General features: G+C 36.5%; 1 protein-coding gene across 2 annotated transcripts in view; it reads left to right on the top strand.

Annotated features, from left to right (window-relative positions):
• LOC122789351 (disintegrin and metalloproteinase domain-containing protein 8-like) overlaps positions 1-21565 on the top strand; it is a 688349-nt gene that overhangs the window by 546137 nt on the left and 120647 nt on the right. For both annotated transcript variants that reach the window (XM_044056732.1, XM_044056731.1), the window contains exon 16: positions 17345-17528. In XM_044056732.1, coding sequence (XP_043912667.1) covers positions 17345-17528 — 184 coding nt within the window. The remainder of the gene's footprint in view (positions 1-17344; positions 17529-21565) is intronic.

Here is a 21565-nt window from a genome sequence, read left to right as displayed (position 1 = left end):
ACAGCAGATAGCATGTTGCTTCACAGCAAGAGATTTGATTCTTAGTTGGGATCCTTCTGTGTGGAGTTTGCATGTCCTCCCTGCGTTTGCGTGGGTTTCCTACAAGTGCTCTGGTTTCTTTCCACATTCCAAAGACATGCATTAGTTGGATAGGGCACTCTAAATTGGCCATAGGTGTAAATGTGCATGAGAGTGTGGGGTTTGGATGAACTACTGTAACAGGGCTAGCCACATGGTGGTGTAAACCTTGGCTCTAGATGATTGTCACTGTTGAAGTGTCACCCCGACCCCATGTTCAAAAATGGGAAAAAGGGGATGTGGATGGATGGAGTTTTAGACACAGATTTGGCATGTCAGCTGACTATATTTCCTTGATTTTCTTTAGTACTGCCTGACCTGAGCCGATGTATTTTGGCTCTTTTTCACACAAGCATACAGTATGCCCACCCCCCAGCTGTTTGCTAACCACCCATATCTGGCTGACTGCAAGTATTAAAAATGTGGCTCAGGCTGCCATGACCCTTTGTTTCTATTTCAGACCTGATATCTGCAACTATTTAATATACCCTCACAGACATTCTACTGAATGCCATCCAATGAATCATGGGAAGGCAACAAGCAGAAGCCTGTGGCTGCTTTACAATAAGTTACTGCAAACCATTTATTTAAGTAAAGAAATATTTCTTTATATACATAAAGTAATAATAAATAAATCACCCGAACAGTATCATCAGTCAATTCTGTGCAAGCGCACATGTGCAAATGATAGGTTCCACAGAAGTAAACAGTCAGTGTGCCCATATCAAACATTTTAAAATTTAAACTAAAACTAATTACTTGCTGTCTTAGCAATTGTGTTCAGCAAATCTGAGCATAGCAACATTTTTTAAATAAAATTATTTTATTCATATATTTATCAGAGATCTAGGTCCTGGGAAACCACCCAAATCACCCCTGGTATAATCCTTCACTGCATGAATGCCAATATTTCTACAATCCTTTTAACATATTTCGGAACAATACAGATGGCTGAAATAATTTTTTTAGGTCCTATTGTGAGGTTAACACTTTCATGTTCCCCTTTGCATGGAATATGAACTAAGCTGTCTGAGATTGTACAACTGAAAGCTTTGTTTTAAACAGGAGAGATCTTCTTCTATCTTTGTGTACTTTATCATTCCTGAATAAATTGTAGCCAGTGAATGAAAGGTCAATTTGGGGTCTATATGAGCTTTGGCAAGTTTTATAAAAGTGTTGTGACATTTTGGCTGATAAAGGTTTATCATCACATTCAGTTGTGTAGTTTTTTTATCAATACTGTATATGTTGATGTGTAATTTCCTGAGTTTTATTTCCCCAAATGTTTAGGGGTTTTGTACCACGGCAGGAATGTACCCAATTTCTAAGTTATGGCAAAGTTAACTTTAGGCAATCAGTATTTCTTTGGCCTTTCACATTGCTATGAGGATTCTTCTAAGGACTCTCCACATACCAAGGACTACACCATTCTGTCATATATATGGGACTACCAGTAAGGTTAATATATTTAAAGGTTCTTAAGCTTTTTCTTTTTTTATTAGCTCAGTTACTCCCAAGTCTACTGGAAGTAGCCAGGCATCCTTGCACTATATGACTTTGGATTCTTCTTGCATGTTTTGATATTTTGCAATTTTATTTCTTTCAATTGTACAGACACTTTAGTCTTTAAATGTGACTATTTCAGAGAGAGAGAGAGAGAGAGAGAGAGAGGGAGACACATTGCTTTTGCATTTTTTGAATTACAACCTGTTAAAATATATATTGCAATATTTACATTTATAAATGTAATTATCTATGCCAGATGATTTCTTTTTATGTCTGACTGTCCTCTTTACATGCAAACTTACAGTTATATCCCCCAAAACTAAGTTTGTTAAATTTTAAAAGAAATTTGACCTTTGATCTTCCTGTATAGTGTCTCCTACTTCACTGTCTACTTTGAAAAACTCCGCCGAACATTCTGGTATGTCCATAGTACATTATCCGCTTCCTCTTTCATCATTGTTTCTTCTTTGCTTTTAGATTGTGCAAGCCATTGTGCCATTGTTTCCTTTCTATGGTTACTATCATCCTTTCTTTCTCCTTTCCTTGCTATTCTTCCTTATTCCGATTTCCTCTTTCATCATTGTTTCTTCTTTGCTTTTAGATTGTGCAAGCCATTGTGCCATTGTTTCCTTTCTATGGTTACTATCATCCTTTCTTTCTCCTTTCCTTGCTATTCTTCCTTATTCCAATTTTTATCTGTTTTACTATTTTTTGCCTTTTACAACTTTTTATGTCCTTTATTTTTAATTCCCATTGTTTCCACATCTCTTGCTACTCGCTGTTATTTACAACGTTCCCTTTTCCCCAGTCATCCTTGCTTTGTCCTCATTGACATGTTTCCTCCTCTAGTCATTCACTTCATAAAATTTTCCTCTTCTTAATCTACTCTGTTATTCATTATTGAATAAATTGTACATTCTCATGAATCCTTATTATTTAATTCTTAACTTCTTCTAATGGATTCTGCACAGTTAGTGCTTATTAGCAGGCCATTTTATTCATTGTGATTCTTAATACTATGACTAAATCACTGAAAAGCATTCCTTAAGTGCATTTTTATTTTTTACTTATTATCCTTTTCACGCTTTCATCCCGACTCCTGTTATGCTGCTGACCACTTCTTCCTTCCTCCTCTGTGCACCCCCGGATTGAAGCTGACCACTTCTTCCTTCCTCCTCTCTGCACCCCCAGATTGAAGCTGACCACTTCTTCCTTCCTCCTCTGTGCAACCCCAGATTTAAGACAAACTTGCCAGACTACTTCATTTTTTTCTTGATTTCAGAATTTACAAAAGCCATACTCAGTTAGAAATTTATGGCTTTCAAGTTCATTCTATAAAGGCTCATCTTTCAAATGCAAAGAATCTGTTGATTATTTATAACTCTAATCTTGGTTCACCTGACTGAAAGTATTGAGTCAATTCCCATCCAAATGTCTAATCTTTTCTCTTCTTTTTATACTTATTATATGTTTTCTTTTTGTTCAGAAAGTCTACCTAGTCTAGCTGATTTGCCTTGATCCACATTTTGCTCATGGTGTTTTCTTTTTTTTTGCTTTCTTGACCTGCCTGTGTACTGTTTTTCTTTATGAAACTATAAAAGACAATATAATGTTCAAAGTGGCCAAGGTTTTCAAGGATTTTATCATTTGTCATGAAACAATACAGGACTTTCATACAGAGATCATTATTTCTACCTGTTCCTCATGTTGTAATCTTGTCTTTATCCTTTTCTATTGTCTGTTCTCTGGAGATGAAGCAATACTTATTAAAGAGTGAGCAGGTATTTGGGTCTTGAACAGCATTGAACAGCAGAATCTGCTAGTAGTATTTGGATAGTTGTTTTGACTCCGCATCTGTACATATGAGAAATCAAGACCACAGTGGTTTAAAAGGCTGGTGGTTCACACTTTTCTTAAAAGCAACCCATGTTCACCATTTTGTATTACACGAACATCCACCTGGTCGAGCACAAGAAATTTCTATGGAAGGCAGAAATCAAAATTTCTCTTTACATCTTCCTCTTCATCAATGGTTGTCTTCAGCCCAACTTTAGATGCACTGATGAAGTTACATGATTGAAATTGTGTATAAAATTTCATGTCCTCTGAAGAATACCAACTCCTGTCCATAAATGATCATCACTATTTTAAGCAAAGTAGGGTTCTAAAGTCATCCAGTTTCTTAATATTTGTGAAACCCAAATTCTTCTTTGAATCATTTATTGTTGTTAATAATAACAGCAATAATAATAATAATAATAATACTCCTGTTTGTTAATGACATAGGCCCACTGGAGACACAGTCTCTTTTCATGGGCAACCTAACAGCAATGTCTGGTTAAGTGATTTGCTGAAGGTCACAGAGTAAGCAAACAAGGGCTGAGGAAATCAAACCTTTTACCACGAGCACCATAGCTTACAACCTCAATCTCTGCACCAACTACCAGATAATTCTCATTCAGCTTTTTGTTCCCCACTTTCCCACTACCAGAGCGCTGATAAAAATCTACACTACTTGTAACACTGACTCTTGGAATGGCATCCCAATGAAAACCTTTGGTCTGGCATTCTTTTTTACATGTTTTGCGGATGGCCGTTTCCTGGCTATTTTCTACCCACGTCCATATTCTTTAGTGGTGCGAGGGGTGTAAGTAATCATAGGTTATAATTTAGTGTTATTGTTAAAAACATTTCCTTTCTTAGCCCGTGATGGTTGTGTTGTATTCGGCAACTGATTAGTTGGTGCTCTTCTGCATTGTTTGGAATGCAGAATTTTTGTCTTCTGTCCCATTAAATCAGAGCAAGACACTGTTTTTCTTTGGAAATGTGGTACGTTTGCGGTTAGACGTCGGCAGTGAAACTGCTATAATACATGAGGGAATATTTTTCATCTTGCAAATGAATGTGTCCCACCACTGAAACCTGTAATGCCAGGAATAACCTCTCCAATAAATCTTACAGCTCCACAAGATATTGCAGAGTCTAGTATCCATATAGGTATCAATTTCCATGGTACAGCAGAAACATCAGTAGCTGTACAACAACCATCACTGCAGCAGAAAATTCCATTTTCTACACCTGATTCATTGTTACAGAAAGTACTAGCATCAGTATTTGAACAGTCTACTCCAGTACAGAAGCCTGTCTCTTACACGTGTTTATCACCATCTCCACCATGTCAACCCTCTCCATCTTTTGATTGGCAATCTTCCACATTACAGAACATTTCACCTCTATTGGTTGTACCTCAGTGTGCTAAATTTCAAATGAAGAAAAACATTAAAGAAAGAGCTGTACAGGAAGTAAAGAAGGCTACTGGACCATTCTACAAGAATAAAGATATAACTAAAGATGAATATAAAGAGATTGCACGGAAAGCTGTAAAAAAGCTTTTGAATTCCTGCTAGTCCAAGCTCTAGCCTACCTGATTGTGCCCTGCTGGAAGACAAGTAATTAACTCCTGAACAAAGAATAACTCAACCCATTTCCCCGAGAATCCTTTTTGTCCCAGAAAAGAATACAGTGAAAGTATGTCTTCTAATGCTGTTATTGCCTAGCTAAATATTTCTGCTAGGTAAAACAAGCAACCCTCCCAGGTTAGCCAGCAGCCAGATCTTCTCCTTATTAGCCTCAAATTACCCTTACTTCCCAATCTCTTACCCTCTTACTCTGAACTAGGATAGTTCCATCCCATATTCCAGCTTCTTATCCCCCTTAAGGGACTTCTTATCCCCCATAGGGGATCTTGTTCTCCTGCTGAATTTACATACCTGGCCACTAGGTGGTGCCCTACTATCAGCTAACTGCCCTGTACTCTTTCCTGTCTCTAGTGACTCCTCCTGATTCTGAGTTCCTAGACTTTCTGTAGTCTATCTCACCCTCTACCTTGTCTCCCAGTAGATTCTTATCTCACATTTCACTATACTCATAGCCCAGTCTCTCCCTATAACCCTTCTACTTTTCCTCTAGTTTCTCCCTGAAACCCCCCTTACTTTCCTCCTTAACTCTACACACTTACCTTCTGATCTTCACACCTTACTGATTGTTCTCCTTGACTTTTTCTTACCCTCTCTGACTCTTCCTGCTCCGTTTGCCGTGCGGGCTCACTCTACTCCCCTACCCTACCCCCACATCCCACCCACCCCCAGTGCTCCTACATTTATACATCACAAGCCACATCCCTACCCCTAATTAACCAATTAGTATCCAATCTTCCTCTAATACTTTACAAAAATACACACCCACATTCCAAACACTCTTCACAATCCCCTCCAGAATAGCCTATTCTGACTCCAACCTATCTCCTTAAAATCCCTATTTCTTGCTGACACACAAACCTAAACTAATAATCCTTATTCTCTCACCTACTTTAATACTAATTCTTTCTATATCGTTTAACCTTACTTTGTATGAGAATGTATACTACAGGGAAACCCTCTATTCTCTAAAACAAACACTGCCTCTGTGGCAACCAAGCCCAAATAACCATGCTAACATCACCTCTACCTCTACCTACCTTTCCCCAAAGTATCATAGGCTAGCTCATATTACCTTCCATCAAGCCAGAAAGTCTCAGAATAGTGTCTATAAAGTCCTAAAGTTCTTACTTACCCTTCACCAACACCCATTACTCCACAGAGATATTTATCCCAACCCAGGACCAAATAATAACATCCCACTAAAGCCCCACCAACCACAGCCTACAACCCCTTTTACCTCTACGAAAGACCCAAACTCCTTACTCATAGGTCATTTTAACATACAGAGCTTAAATAACAAAATCAGCCAACTCCATGCTCTACTTGACACCCGATCCTTTAATGTCATATGCCTAACATAAACCTTGCTAAAACCAGTGACAAAAGATGAGGAAGTCATCCCACCTGGTTATAATATAATAAGATTAGATCATTCAACCAAAAAGGGTGGAGGGGTAGCAATTCTGTTTACATCTTGCCTACAAGTTTCCATAGTAGATATACAACTACCCCTTGATAACCATGCAGAAATCCTTATCTCTAAGCTCCAGATCAATGCAAACAAGTCCATTAATATAATATGCTCCTACCTTTCTCCAGGCAACAAAATTGATATCCTACAAACCATCTTCTGTTGGCTTTCCTCCTCCTTCCCACAAGAGACCATCATACGTGGTGACTTCAACACTGACTGGAATACCTGTACCTCAGCCCAACCTGCACTCCTTATAAATCTCTATGGCTTCTCACAGATTATCACCTCACCAACCAGAATCCATAAGCCTAGTGGAAAACAAAGCACCTTAGACTGGATCCTTGTAAATAACCACCCACTCTCATATAAAGCAGATACCCTACCAGATGATATAAGCGATCACTTCCTTACTTATATAATCAGGAAAAAAACATTAATTCCCAACCAAATCATCTTTAAAACTATATGTAACAAAAATAATTTTAATTCAGCCAGCTTCCAAGCTGAACTACAAGCTTGTGACTGGTCTCCCTTGAAACAACTTCCACTAGATGAAGCTGTATCCTTTTTTTAACTCCAAATTCCTACAAATCCTAGAATACCATGCACCTACTAGAACTATAAGAACTAGCACCAAAACCGCTCCATGGCTCACCAAAGAGACTAGACAAAAAAATTGATTAAGAAATAAGGTCTGATCTAAATGGAGAATCACTAAAAATCTAACTGACCATCAGAACTATAAACAGTTAAGAAATGCCACTAAAAGATCAATACTCCTTGACAAAAAGAACTACTACTTTAAACTTCAGGATGAACATCAACAAAAACACTCAAATTTTCTGGTCGGCTATAAATAAACTCTTACATCCAGGCCAGACCAAGACTCCAACCCCCACAGGTCTCTCTTTAAACTCTTCAAATGAGATTGCTAATTCCCTCAATACCTGCTTTACTGAAAATGTACAATCTCTTGCAAACTCCTTACCTCCTGCTAGCACTAACCTCCCATCCACCCTGACTAGCATACCACCCCCTTTCATTTAAAGCCAGTTCCTACATCTCTCATCTTTACCTTACTTACTAAACTTAAACCATGTACCCCCTCAACTGATCTCCTACCAGCTGAATATCTGCAGATTGCTGCAAAAGTACTATCCTACCCTATTTCCATGCTTATCAACAGAACCATTACTGAAGGCCGTATCCCATCTCTCTGGAAAATCTCTCACATTATCCCACTTCACAAAGGTGGTAACTCCGTCGAACTTTCGAACTATCGCCCCATTGCCCTACTCTCTCCTCTAGCCAAACTAAGGGAAAAAATTATCCACCAACAGCTACTTGATCACCTTCTCCTAAATAACTTTCTATCAGATTGTCAGCATTGCTTTAGGCCTTTTCATAGTACCACTACTGCTCTCTTATCCTTCTCTGACTGCATTAACAAACATTGTAATAATAATAAGCTCTCTGCTGCACTTTTATTGACCTTTCTAAAGCCTTTGATATGGTTAACCATCACATACTTCTAAACATACTAAAAAGTCTCTCATTCAGCTCACAAGCACTACAATGGTTCAAGTCCTATTTAGAACATAGACAGCAAGCTGTCCCCTGGGACAGTAACCTTTCCACTCATCTTCCTATTACTTTGGGGGTCTCACAAGGCTCCATCTTGGGACCTCTCCTTTTCTCTATATTCATTAATGATCTACATCTAAATATTCCTCAGGCCACCTGCATTCAATATGCAGATGATTCTACTCTAGTATGTACTGCCCCCTCTGCTTCTGAATGCCAAACCATTACTCAAACTGTATTTAGCTCAGTGGAGAATTGGTTGCTACAACTTTGCCTCCTACTAAATGCCAAAAAAACAAAGCTACTGCTTTTTACCCCAACACTTTAGTCTTCCCCTGTTCACCTCACTGTCAAGACCAATAACAGCACTATCATTGCACCAGACCCAACTACCAAACTATTAGGCATAACAATTGATTAACATCTTAACTTTGATTCACATATTAACATGACTATCAAAACTGTAAACAGAAAACTTGGCTCTCTCTATCGAATAAAATCTTTTCTTACCCCTGAAGCCGGAACCACCATTGCCCATACCCACCTTATCTCTACCCTCCTCTACGCCTCCCCCATTTATACCAATCTCTCCAAAAGTATCCTTAATAAACTGGCAACCTCCTATAACAACATTACCAGATTTGCCACTGGCTCCCCATTTAAAACTCATCACTGTCTAAATCTTAAATAGCTTGGTTGGCTAGAACTTCAAACCAGCTACTTTTTCAACAACTTATCATCACCCATAAAATATTACATCAGCCCACTAACACTCCTATTCTCAGAAGCCTAATCTCTCCCTATAGTAATCTCACTACCCTTTGCTCAGTGAATAAATTACAAGTAACCATCCAGAAATCCTTTAACAAAGCAGGAGACTCCCTCTTCTCTAATTCAGTAGGGAGAATCTGGAACAGGCTTCCCAGCAATCTACAATTACTTTCATCATTACCACTCTTCAAGAATCAAATAAAACTACTCCTTAAAACCCAGTGGCTTTGCCCATGCACTTACTGTTTTCACCCTCCTTCAATAACCAGTCCTGATTACTAATGTCGCTCTTTGGCTTTAATCTTCTTCAGTCTTCTTGTGCCTGCAAAGTACCCTGTATTACATAAAATAAGAAAATTCACCCTACTCCAGGCACCTGAATTTCAGCCTTATATGTATTTCTTTCTGTTTTACTAGTGGGTATAATCTTGAACATACCCAATAACCACCTTAATCTATCTTACCTTTCCTACTTTTCTCTAAGACAGATGTCTATCCCTTTACCTAATCATCTGCTAACATTGGAAAAATAGACTTTCTGAAATACTATCAGTGAAGAAAATGTATATGAATGTTTTATTGATGTGTTTTTTGGTCTTCTGTCTTTATTGTCTGTTTCATTTTTTCATTTATTCTTTGTAATATTGTTACTTAGCATAGTTTGGAGTTTATCTCCCCGGGCCTCTACTGAAAATGGACATGTATCCAGTTAGACTAGCCCGGTCAACAAATGCAAAAATAAATAAATAAATAAATAAATAAATAAAATGCATCAACATCTACTCCAGGCTGCCAATCTCTGAGCTTGATATTTTTTAATCTGGAATCTGATGCTTGCCATTAGCACATCAGCATTGAATTTCTTCAGTATTGCTTAAACAATACTCATAGAAAGTACAGGTTCTTGTATGAATTTATTATACTAAAAGGTTCTTTTTGCAAAAGATGTAGACCTGGAGACTTTGCTGAACTGTTGATGAAAGGAACTAACTTGTTATTAACATAAGACCGTGTTCTTTCCAAAAAAGTAATGATATTGAAGACCTTTTGTGTTTGTAAGGAACTGAACCTTTGGAAAACAGAAGACGATATGGGCTGGCCAAGTGTAGTCCACTTTAAATGCATTTGAATCTTATGTTTCAGTGTTATGCAATATTAAAATAGCCATGTTTTCTGTAAAGTATAGCAAAAGAACACACCACTAAGTAATCCTGAGAGAATTAAACTGGTTAGAACTACCACAATATCTAGTTCTTTCTTCAGCTAAATACAACGCACAGAAGTATCTGTAAGTCAGAAAACTGCCCAACCCTTAATAACTTAATACAGCAGTTCTCCCAATGGAATTTTATGCTCGGTGTTCAACATCTACTAAATGCTTAATTATCTTTTCGATTTTAATAGTTTCTTTCATTTCATATGAATGTAATCTAATTACAGTGAATGGGTAATTGGAAATTCTCCCCTGGTCTAGCTCCTATGTCTCTGATGGACAGAGGCAGTCAGTAAATCACCCTCTATAAAACAAATATAAATCAAATCTGTGGGTCACATTTGGGTTGCATAGCTAGGCTTTTATACCTATGAACCTATGAGTCAGCAAATGTATGTGTAGTTGTTAATAGACGTTACTTAATGTCCCTTCATGTATACTATTAAATGCCTATTTAAAAACATTTGTGATATGTTACAGCTTTTCTCTCGAGGCCTCTCCTGAAAAGCAGTTTGTATCTAAACCTAGTCAGACAAAGCCGGAAAACAAAATGAAAATAAAATAAATAACTGTGATGTTTGTAAGAGTAGTCTTATATATCGTCTTCCTCTAGTTCTGTATCAATATGCTGTTAGCAAAATATTTTGTAGGGGTAGTCTCAGTTACCTTCTTTGTCTCATTTTGCAAACATATACTGTTAGTAAAATTTGCTATTAGTAAATATTTTTGTAGGGGTAGCCTCAGTTACCTTCTTTGTCTCATTTTGTAAACATATACTGTTAGTAAAATTTGCTATTAGTAAATATTTTTGTAGGGGTAGTCTCAGTTACCTTCTTTGTCTCATTTTGTAATCATATACTGTTAGTAAAATTTGCTATTAGTAAATATTTTGTAGGGGTAGTCTTAGTTACCTTCTTTGTCTCATTTTGTAAACATATACTGTTAGTAAAATTTGCTATTAGTAAATATTTTTGTAGGGGTAGTCTTAGTTACCTTCTTTGTCTCATTTTGTAAACATATACTGTTAGTAAAATTTGCTATTAGTAAATATTTTTGTAGGGGTAGTCTTAGTTACCTTCTTTGTCTCATTTTGTAAACATATACTGTTAGTAAAATTTGCTATTAGTAAATATTTTTGTAGGGGTAGTCTTAGTTACCTTCTTTGTCTCATTTTGTAAACATATACTGTTAGTAAAATTTGCTATTAGTAAATATTTTTGTAGGGGTAGTCTTAGTTACCTTCTTTGTCTCATTTTGTAAACATATACTGTTAGTAAAATTTGCTATTAGTAAATATTTTTGTAGGGGTAGTCTTAGTTACCTTCTTTGTCTCATTTTGTAAACATATACTGTTAGTAAAATTTGCTATTAGTAAATATTTTTGTAGGGGTAGTCTTAGTTACCTTCTTTGTCTCATTTTGTAAACATATACTGTTAGTAAAATTTGCTATTAGTAAATATTTTTGTAGGGGTAGTCTTAGTTACCTTCTTTGTCTCATTTTGTAAACATATACTGTTAGTAAAATTTGCTATTAGTAAATATTTTTGTAGGGGTAGTCTCAGTTACCTTCTTTGTCTCATTTTGTAAACATATACTGCTAGTAAAATTTGCTATTAGTAAATATTTTTGTAGGGGTAGTCTTAGTTACCTTCTTTGTCTCATTTTGTAAACATATACTGTTAGTAAAATTTGCTATTAGTAAATATTTTTGTAGGGGTAGTCTCAGTTACCTTCTTTGTCTCATTTTGTAAACATATACTGTTAGTAAAATTTGCTATTAGTAAATATTTTTGTAGGGGTAGTCTCAGTTACCTTCTTTGTCTCATTTTGTAAACATATACTGTTATCAAAATTTGCTATTAGTAAATATTTTTGTAGGGGTAGTCTCAGTTACCTTCTTTGTCTCATTTTGTAAACATATACTGTTAGTAAAATTTGCTATTAGTAAATATTTTTGTAGGGGTAGTCTTAGTTACCTTCTCATTTTGTAAACATATACTGTTAGTAACATTTGCTATTAGTAAATATTTTTGTAGGGGTAGTCTCAGTTACCTTCTTTGTCTCATTTTGTAAACATAATTTGCTATTAGTAAATATTTTTGTAGGGGTAGTCTTACTTATCTTTTCCTCTAGTTCTGTATCCATATGCTGTTATCTGGGTCTGCATTACTGACACTGACAATGTTCTGCTCTTCCTTGAGGTCATTTGTTTCCAAGTTAAACACAAGCTCATGCTTAGAATCAGTGAATACTTCTACTACTTCATTTTCAGTACTGCCAGACTTCCTGATGTCATGGTTTCCTTGTTGCCCCTTTTTTTCTTACCATTCTAGAAATAACTACAATCATTTCTATTTCTGCTTTTATCTGTTCCTTTCTTTTCCCCCACATTCTTGGCTGCTGTCTTTTGTGTTATCATTATTTTCTAATGTTTTTTTTTTCTCTGCTTTCTCTTTCTCCTCCTCATCAGAACCAGATTTCAGTGTTGATAAATATGCAGAGATCTGTTGCATTTCATGTTTTGTATCACTGTCCAAATCTGAATGAGCTGGACTCTTAGATGAAGACCTCCTTAGGAGTTCAACAATCTGAGCTGGTTTTTCTTACCAAATTATTTCAAAATTGTTTTCATTTGTCCTTTTCTCTCTTTTTTTTTTTAAATTAAGTGTTGATACACAAGGATTTATGCTTCAATTTTTCTTTTATAGCAACAACATTAAATCCACATAAATTTTCCTTACTAAAGATGTCCTTTATCCTTTCATTTCTTGCAGCAGATAATGAAAAACTGCAGTACTTGGTTCAGTCTCTGAGCACTGACGTAGACATGACAAAGTAATACTACTCAGTTAATTTCTGCAAATAACTTCTCTAGTGAATGTGACTAATAATTTACTCTCCCACCCTCTGCTTTTTTTTTCCTGCCCTGTCATGTTATTGCAACAGTTGCCAGTGCAGCGCAGTATTTGATGCTGGTAAATATGTGCTTGTTTGTGTGTTTGTTTTAGGAAATCCATTCTGTTAGATTGTGTTTACTACTCAGCGGAACGATACCCATATCAAAGTAGAAGTACAGTGATGCAACTTACAACATTAGCCAATATTACTCACTCAAGTAATAGTGGGTCTTCCCTTACCATGACTGTTTACTTCTTCTTCATACCTTTACATGTGTTTCTCCTAGTGTCAATTTTAAACCCATCACTAGGTGCTTGATTATTCAGATTTGAGTCTCTGAGAACACTAGACAAATTTAAGGTGTCTGATATCATAGTAGACAGAACTAGAACAGCTTTAGTAGGGTATGCATTAATTCATCGAACATTCATTCCTGCTAATACCTATTCATCGACCCTGTTACATCAAAAATTCATTCACTGAATGTTAAAATCCATGATCAGTTTTATAGGGAAGGGAGTTAGTTGGCCATCATTGGAAATTTGCCTTTTTCCCCATTGTAGTGCGATCTTGAAGTTGGTATATAAAAGTAGGGTGGTGTGGGTTTGAAATAATGTAGTGTGATTGCTATGGTAGACAACTAACTCTCTTCCCCATAAAAAATGTTTGCTGATTTTAACATTTAGTGAATGGATGTTCAATGTAAAGGGGTTGATGAATAGGTATTCATGGGAATGAATGTTTGATGAAGTAATATCAACCCTTTTAGTATTGTCTAGCAGTATTGCACAGACAGTTGTTAATACTATGATTTCCTTGAAGAGCTATTTACTACAGGCCAGCATTTGATTCTCCAACACTCCTAGGCCACACTTTCACATCTTAAAAGAGACACCTGTCTAGCAAGCCTTAACCACAAAATAATAAGTGGAAGTCATAAAAGTAGCCAATAGATAATATTTGAATATATGGACTGGGATGCAGTACAAATAGTAACAGCTACTATGATAAATGCTCATTTCTTTATTTTCCTGTTTATTTGTTGCAGGTAGTACTTAACTTAATGGTCTAGCTTCTCGTGCTGCATGAGTTTTACTGGCTGCTACTTCATCACTGGATTATTTTTAAAGGTTGTAATCTTTATCTACCTAACCCAACATGAATTGAGCCTCCAATATTTGCAAGACTGCCTCATATGATACAAGACACCTGATCCCCAGTGCTCTGCCAGTCATTTCTAGTGGCATTGCTCAAATTTTCTGACTTCTAGGCATTTACTTATCAAGGGTCATACTTCTGGAACACGCAGCCTTGGTAACTAAAGAATTCCCCAGGGTTAGTGGGTTTAAATTCTTCTTGAGGACTTTTCATGTGACTTCCTTATAACTGACGTTGCCATAGTAATGGCTATGCATTTAATTTCATTATGCTTTGTACTTATAGCAATGTATTTAGATAAAATGCCTTCATTTTCATAGGTTCATAGGTAGGTACTAGGCTATCTACCCGAGGGCATTTATAAGCCTAGCCAGAGTGTGTCAGCTTTCGATGCCCCATTGATTAATTAACTGAGCCTCTGTCAAGAAGAGCCAATGAAGTGATCCCAGGGGTGTATATTCTGTTACCCATCCACTCGTCAAGGCTTCTCTTGAAGAGTGTTAGTGAGGGGCTCTGCCTAATGTAGTTAGGAATTTTGTTCCAAAGCATGGGGAGTCTCTGTGACAGGAATCTATCCCTCCAGCATGTTCTATTTATTGTTGTGGCGAGGTTTAGCTCACTAGAGCAAGTGGCTTGCAGTGACTTGGATTTCTTTAGGTGGAGCATGTCCATCAATTCTGAGTTGGACATGGCTTTGTAAGTCAGGCAGAGATCACCTCTGAGTAAATGATATGCCACTGAGTACAGCCAGAGTTTTTCCAGTCGGGCTGCATAGGACATATGTTTGAGGCCAGTAATCCTCTTGGTGAGGTACTTTTGTGGTCTTTCCAGCTGTTGGAAGTGTCTTGTGAGGTACATCCCAAATGGGGCATTGTACTGTATGATGGGTCTGATGAGTGACGAGTAGAGGGGCACTATATTTTTTATTATTTTTATTTTACATTTGTTGACCGGGCTAGTCTAGCTGGATACATGTCCATTTTCAGTAGAGGCCCGGGGAGAAAAGCTCCACAATAAAAATGGGTTAGTAAAATCAAGTATGTTATACATTCAAATAAGAAATATTATACAAAGAAAAAACTGGTTCATAAGTATTACTGGCAAAAATACTTTACAATACTGAGAATCAGCAAGCAAAATTTTTTTTTTTTTTGAGGGAGAATATAAGGGTGAGAAAATAGAGAATAGAAAGTTTTAGTCATGGTTTGTAAAGGACAGAGCTAATAAGAATTAAACACAGGATTTAGCTGATTTTTGAAGGTTCAAACACTAATACTATACTAACCTAGAAAAGGTTTGAGGGGGTGAAAAGGGTAGAGGGAATAATAGTTTAGTCAGGGTTAGTACAAGGACAGAGCCATTGAGACTTAAGCAGAGTTTTTAGCTGCTTCTTGAAAGTGGGTAGAGAAATAATAGTGGTGAGTTCATGAGGCAGCTTGTTCCAGACAGGTCCAATACAGCTGGCGAACAAACAGTCTCCAGCTTTGTTGTTGGATTTATAGGGTGCTGCTAGTAGCTTTGTAGCGGAGTGCAAGGATGATAGATTTCTATAAGGAGTAATAAGGGTACTAAGTATTGTGGTGTTAGAAGGTTGACAGAAGATTTTGTGGGTGATGGTAAGTTGCTGTAGTCGTATTTGATTTTGTAGTTCCAGCCAGCCTAGTTGTTTCAGATTACAGAAATGATGGGTTCTAAAAGGGGCGCCTGTGGCAAATCTTGTAATATTATTATAGGATACTGCTAATTTATTGAAATTAGCTTTTGATAAGTTTGTGAAAATCGGTGAGGCATAAAGAAGGGTAGAGAGTAAGTGTGTTTGAGCTAAAGTACTTCTGGCTAAGGTAGTTAGGAAGGGTTTGAGCCTATAGAGAGATCCAAGTTTTCTGTTGACTGACTTGGTGGTTAAGTTAAGAGCTATAACCTCTTTATTTCTAGATGCAAACCATTTAGTAATTAGATGGGCTACATAGAAGGATTTCCTAACTACTTTGGCAATATGATTGTCAAAGGAGAGATTACTATCTACCTGGGTCCCCAGATCTCTTATTATCTCTTCTGTATTAAGGGGGCTGCCACCTATGTGGTAATTCATGGGTGTTTTGTTTTTCCCAAACGGGATGACTATGCATTTTTTGGCATTTAGCTTGAGACCATGACTTTGACACCAGGTGTCTGTCTCAGTAAGGCCCTTTTGGAGAATGTCCGTGTCAGCCAGAGAGTCAATTATGGCTCCCAGTTTGCAGTCATCGGCAAACTTGGTTAACCATAGTCCTTCTATGTCTGTACTTCTGAGAAGTATATGCCGAACAGTAGGGGTCCCAGGACCGAGCCTTGTGGGTCACCACTTGTGACTGGTTTAGAGTCAGACCTGGAGCCCGCTATTCTTACCGTGTGAGTTCTGTCTGTAAGCCAGTTGGTGGCAACCCATTTGATAGTTTATTTCATTTGCTTGTATTTGTTGTTATTTGTTCATACGTCTGATATTCTATTTATTCCTTTTGGTAATATGGTTAGGTTTAAGCATGCTAATACATTTCAACCACCATTTCCTTGGCTAACTTCCTTTGTGCACACATACCTCCAAACACCTGATTTTCTTTACCCTAATTTATATCTGTCTACTGTCTTCTCATCTCTTCATAGCTTTTGTGGTATCTTTGGAGAAACCTAAAATATGTATCTTGACTTTTATTATTGGAAGTACTTGCCTCTCGCCATTTTTTTTTTTTTTTGAAGTGATGTTACTTATTATATTGCAGTGAGAAATTTGTTTTTCATTTTTTACTTGCATGCATACATATTTGATTGTTTTTGCTGTTTTTATGTAACATTTAACATTATTTGACACTTGACAATTTTATTATTTTGATTATATGCTGTTGTTGTTTTAGTCTATATATCTCATTTTCAGTATATAGAAGGCCAAAATAACAATTTATTCCATTTTGCTTAAATTATCAATCAATTATAAATCATATTTTGCCAGTGCTATCAGTCCACAAGGCTTCATGATTGCTAATTTTCTTAGCTACATTTTGTATGAGAAATTGTTTACTAAAGCTTATGTATCTTGTTCATTACAACAGTTTACTGCTTAGGAAACTTAGTTATCATGTCCTGAAACAAGACTTTGCTAGTTTAGACTTGTTTTGCAACTAACAATGTAACTTTTTACTTTTCAGAGATGTATTGTGTGGTAAGATATATTGTACTGGTGGTACCAATTTTCCAATTACTCAGAGAAAGTACATAACAAGTTTCCCCGGAATAAAAGAGGGATGCAAAGTAGCTGGAATCAAACAAGATATCGCAACTGGTGTGGACTTTGGTTTAGTACCAACTGGAACCAAATGTGGAAATGACAAGGTACAATAGTTATTAACTAATTTTTGATGTTCCTGGGCATTACCATAAGAATTCAGATGCAAGATGTCAGCATACCTCTCATCTGTCTAGATTTTCACAGAAAGTGTAGATCTTTGCTTCATATTTTTTGTCTGTTCCTCATAACATTTATGGTTTTCTGGCAAACCACTGAGGACTAAAGTCACTAAATAATGGCAGACATTTGAGATTCCGACTTTATATCCTTCAAAAAAATGGATGATAGCATAACACCTTTTATTCTAGCAACTTTCTAAGTTTATAAGAGCAATATTTAAAATCTTTACCTAATTTTGGGCCTTGATTCCCCCGTTATTTTAGGCTTTGTTCAGATTTCTTGCCTGAAGTGGTTGAGAGGTATGGATGTCACTGTTATTAGTAAGAAACAGATGTGCTGTGTTCCTGTGGAATAAAGTGAACTGAAGTGTGCTGAGCCGTCCGTGGGTTTTTTCACAATTTTCTAAGCTTGCCTTGCTCAGGGCTTTATTGTTTTGCCTGAAAAGCTGCTTCCCTTTGTGGATTATTAGTAAGAAACAGGCAACTTTTTTAAGTGGAGTTTGCAGATCTTCCCTCTATTCACGGGAGGATTTGATATGTACTCATCTTTCCTTCCTCATCCAAATGTGTTGTAGGTGAATTGGCATTCTTAAAATTAGCAGTATGTGTGCTTGTCATGGACGGCTGAGTGTGTGCATCCTTTGATGGTCTGGTGCCTCATACAGGAAAGGTTTCATTGCCTTCTGCCCATGAGTAACAGAATAGGCTTTGACTCCCCAGTGGCCCTAAATCATATTAAGCACATAAATCAGAGAATCGGTAAATGATAATAGATGCTTGCTAAAACATAAGCACACAGTTATTAGTTCAGTTGCTTGTTTGCTAAGTAGTAAGAATTACCTTGACAAGGACAAGAAAAGTTTCACACATTCAAATCATAAGCCACTGCAAAAATAAAATTATTTGACTTGGGTATAAAAAGGCTTATGATTCCTAGTAAATTAATCTGCCTCTGATTGTTTTTTATTACTCTATCACTTACTTATGCAAATTCCAGACACATAATTATGATTTTAGTGCATATTTCAGTTGGGTTGCTATTGCTGTATGCTACACTTTCACTTAGCTAGTTATGTTTTATTCTGTGTAAGCTCATATCCAATAATAAATCTGTGATTTACCTGTATTCAAGTTTCTGTAGTATCTTTATTTTCATGTTTGTGGTTTATGATGATTTGTAATTCTCCTCTAAATATTAAAATTATGTCTGAGCCATACAGAGACAGACAACTGAATAAACAAGCAGAAAATAAAATGGCAACTGGCACAGTCGTGTTTGGATTTGTTAAAATGTGTATATACATTTAAACATAATCTACTTTTGGCAGAAAAGAACTTGCACATTATAATTGTCCAAATGCTGTAAATAACTAGCTTCTGCATGCCTGTGTTTTAAATTTGTGTTAGGATACAAAACATTTCCAAAGTTACAAACCTGATCACACCACATTTAAAACATGTTGAAATTTGGTGCTGCTAGTATTAGTGTGCCAGATTTTGTTTATTAGTGTACTTCACAAAGAGTCAATTGTAATTGTAATGTCATACGAAAAGTGATCTTATGCAACCAATTAAACAGATTTGCTGTGATTAATTTCATCTCACATAATTACTATTTGAATAATTGTAACTAAAACATCTAATCCCATGTGTGACCCATCCCACTCATTAATATGTCAGAACAAGGACATTGCCATGCAGTCTACAATAATTACTTTTGCTTTAAGGGTCAGCGTCAATGTGGGGGGGTTCTGCCCATACACCCCAGTGTCTGTATATGCTAATTCCTGGCTTGTACAAACCAAAAGAAAAGTAAAATATATGAAACAAAAAGGAAAAACTAATATTTTTCCTGTTTTCTGACACCCATACACAGCACCTGCAATAAGCCAACACCAACGACATAAAAAAAAACATTTTTTATGACTTCTGGATTTCTACATTCTGCCACAAACTTCCTTAGGTACTTTATTTTCATACCTGGCTTGGCAGTATATCTTTTCTGTGGTCCACATACATGCTGTTTTGAGGTGCTGCCATTCATCAGCTGTAGTAGCTTATTAACCCAGGATTGCTGGGCTTTACGGTGGGCACACACTGGCCAATTGGGGCACATGTACCTACCCACCATTAGCATGGGTGTCTAGTGTAGGTCAGAATAGGATGGGTCTTTAGCCAACTTATCACTGGCAAATACCCTTGCCCATTTGGTGACATTAGTCAACGCAACTGAATCAACTAGAGCCATATTTTACACTGTTTAGTGGCTAACTCTGCCATGGTGTGTAGTCTGTGATCTGTGTTCTCCTATCATGAGGATATTGCGCACCACAGTAGATGCCCTAAGGGGTGGGTTTATACAACTCTGCCCCCTATAGGGCACTAAGTAGAGTATGTGCTGCTGCCCACAGTTCTGTTTTAAAAATACACCACTGATAATGTGCAAAACAGTTTGCCTTTAAAGATAGATGTGGAAGCTTAACCTATAATGCTAAATAATAACCTCTCCTCAGGTAATAAATAATACATAAATAAATGCCAACCACAAGGTATTAAGTCAATAAATAAAAAATCTTGGAAAATACATAAATAAGTTTGTCAGCACTGATTCAAATTAAATATGTAGAGGTAAGCATATTTACACAAAGAACAGAAAAATAAATTGCACAGATGAATACTTAAAAGGAAACCTCTGTAATGTTTCATAAAGAACCTGAATGACTCTAGTTTTAAGAATGCTGAACTATTAAAATGTTGCAAGTTGCAAGAAGAATATGCAGAACAGCAAACTTACAAACTTTTGGGGTTGTACTTACAACTTTCAAAAATGCCCTTATCATCTCTCTGCCAATAATCCCATACCAACAGGCCCTAAAGACTTTAACCCACCTGCATTCTTTCTCTTCTAACAAAAAGGCTTCACTGTAGTCATATCATGGAAAATACTGACAAGTACAAACTTCTAATAGATTCCCAACATGGCTTTAGGAAGGACAGAACACCTTATCAACACCATATACAGCAATTCAGTAATTTTATATTATTCTGGAAGAAGGTAACATGGTTGGATTGAAATGGTGCTATTGGGCATTAGCTACTAACTTGTATTACAAAATATAAGAAAGATATCTTGGTTCCAGTGTTATCAAAATGTTTTCAAACCAAATCTTTTCCTTTCTAACCAATGACCAAATCTCCTTCCATCAGATCCCCTTTTTTCAGGTGTCACAAAGTGTAGTACTGAGATAAATGCTTTTCTCTGTCTTTATTTTTGACATCTCTGACAATATATAGCTTCATAGTTTTTTATGCTAATGACATACTTCTCGCACAGTCCTCCACCTGTTCAACAGTCTCAAAATTAATTTGCACGTCTGTAACTACTTCTACAAAAATAAGCTTAATCTAAATCCTACAAATCTCCTGTGCTGTTATTTAGGATACCAAACCCAAAAACATCCCACTTACCTAAACATTTTAGATCCAGACAACAATAAGATTCCTCATCAGTCCACTCATCATTGCCTTGATCTTTATCTCACTTCCTCACTAAACTTCATTTTGCAAACCAATTGAATACGTGACAAAGTACACAAACAGCTAAATGTGTGCTACTCAGTCTCCAATTGCCTCACCCTAGAAGCCATGGAACATTTACCAAAATTAGTGCAATTCCCAGTCTAGAATATGGACTCCCCAGGTACCCTTGATTTCAGTTAACAACACTAAAATAATTCAGATCACAATGAATAAACATTTTTATTATATCAGTTTCCTAACAGGGGACATCAGTGTATTACCCCAAAAAGGTCATATGGCTCCCAGTTACAAATATAATTATATTTTTGTTGCAATGCCTTATTATCAATGTTATCGACCTTCTCTGTTGAATAAACTAAATAACCTTAGGGACACCTCATAAGACTTTGACACTTGCCAGGCAATCTTTCAGTAAAACCTTT

This window comes from Protopterus annectens, chromosome 14.part0 (assembly GCF_019279795.1).
Source record: "Protopterus annectens isolate FY-2018-M chromosome 14.part0, PAN1.0, whole genome shotgun sequence".
Taxonomy (NCBI): domain Eukaryota; kingdom Metazoa; phylum Chordata; order Ceratodontiformes; family Protopteridae; genus Protopterus; species Protopterus annectens.
This window is presented reverse-complemented; position numbering and strand designations above follow the sequence as displayed.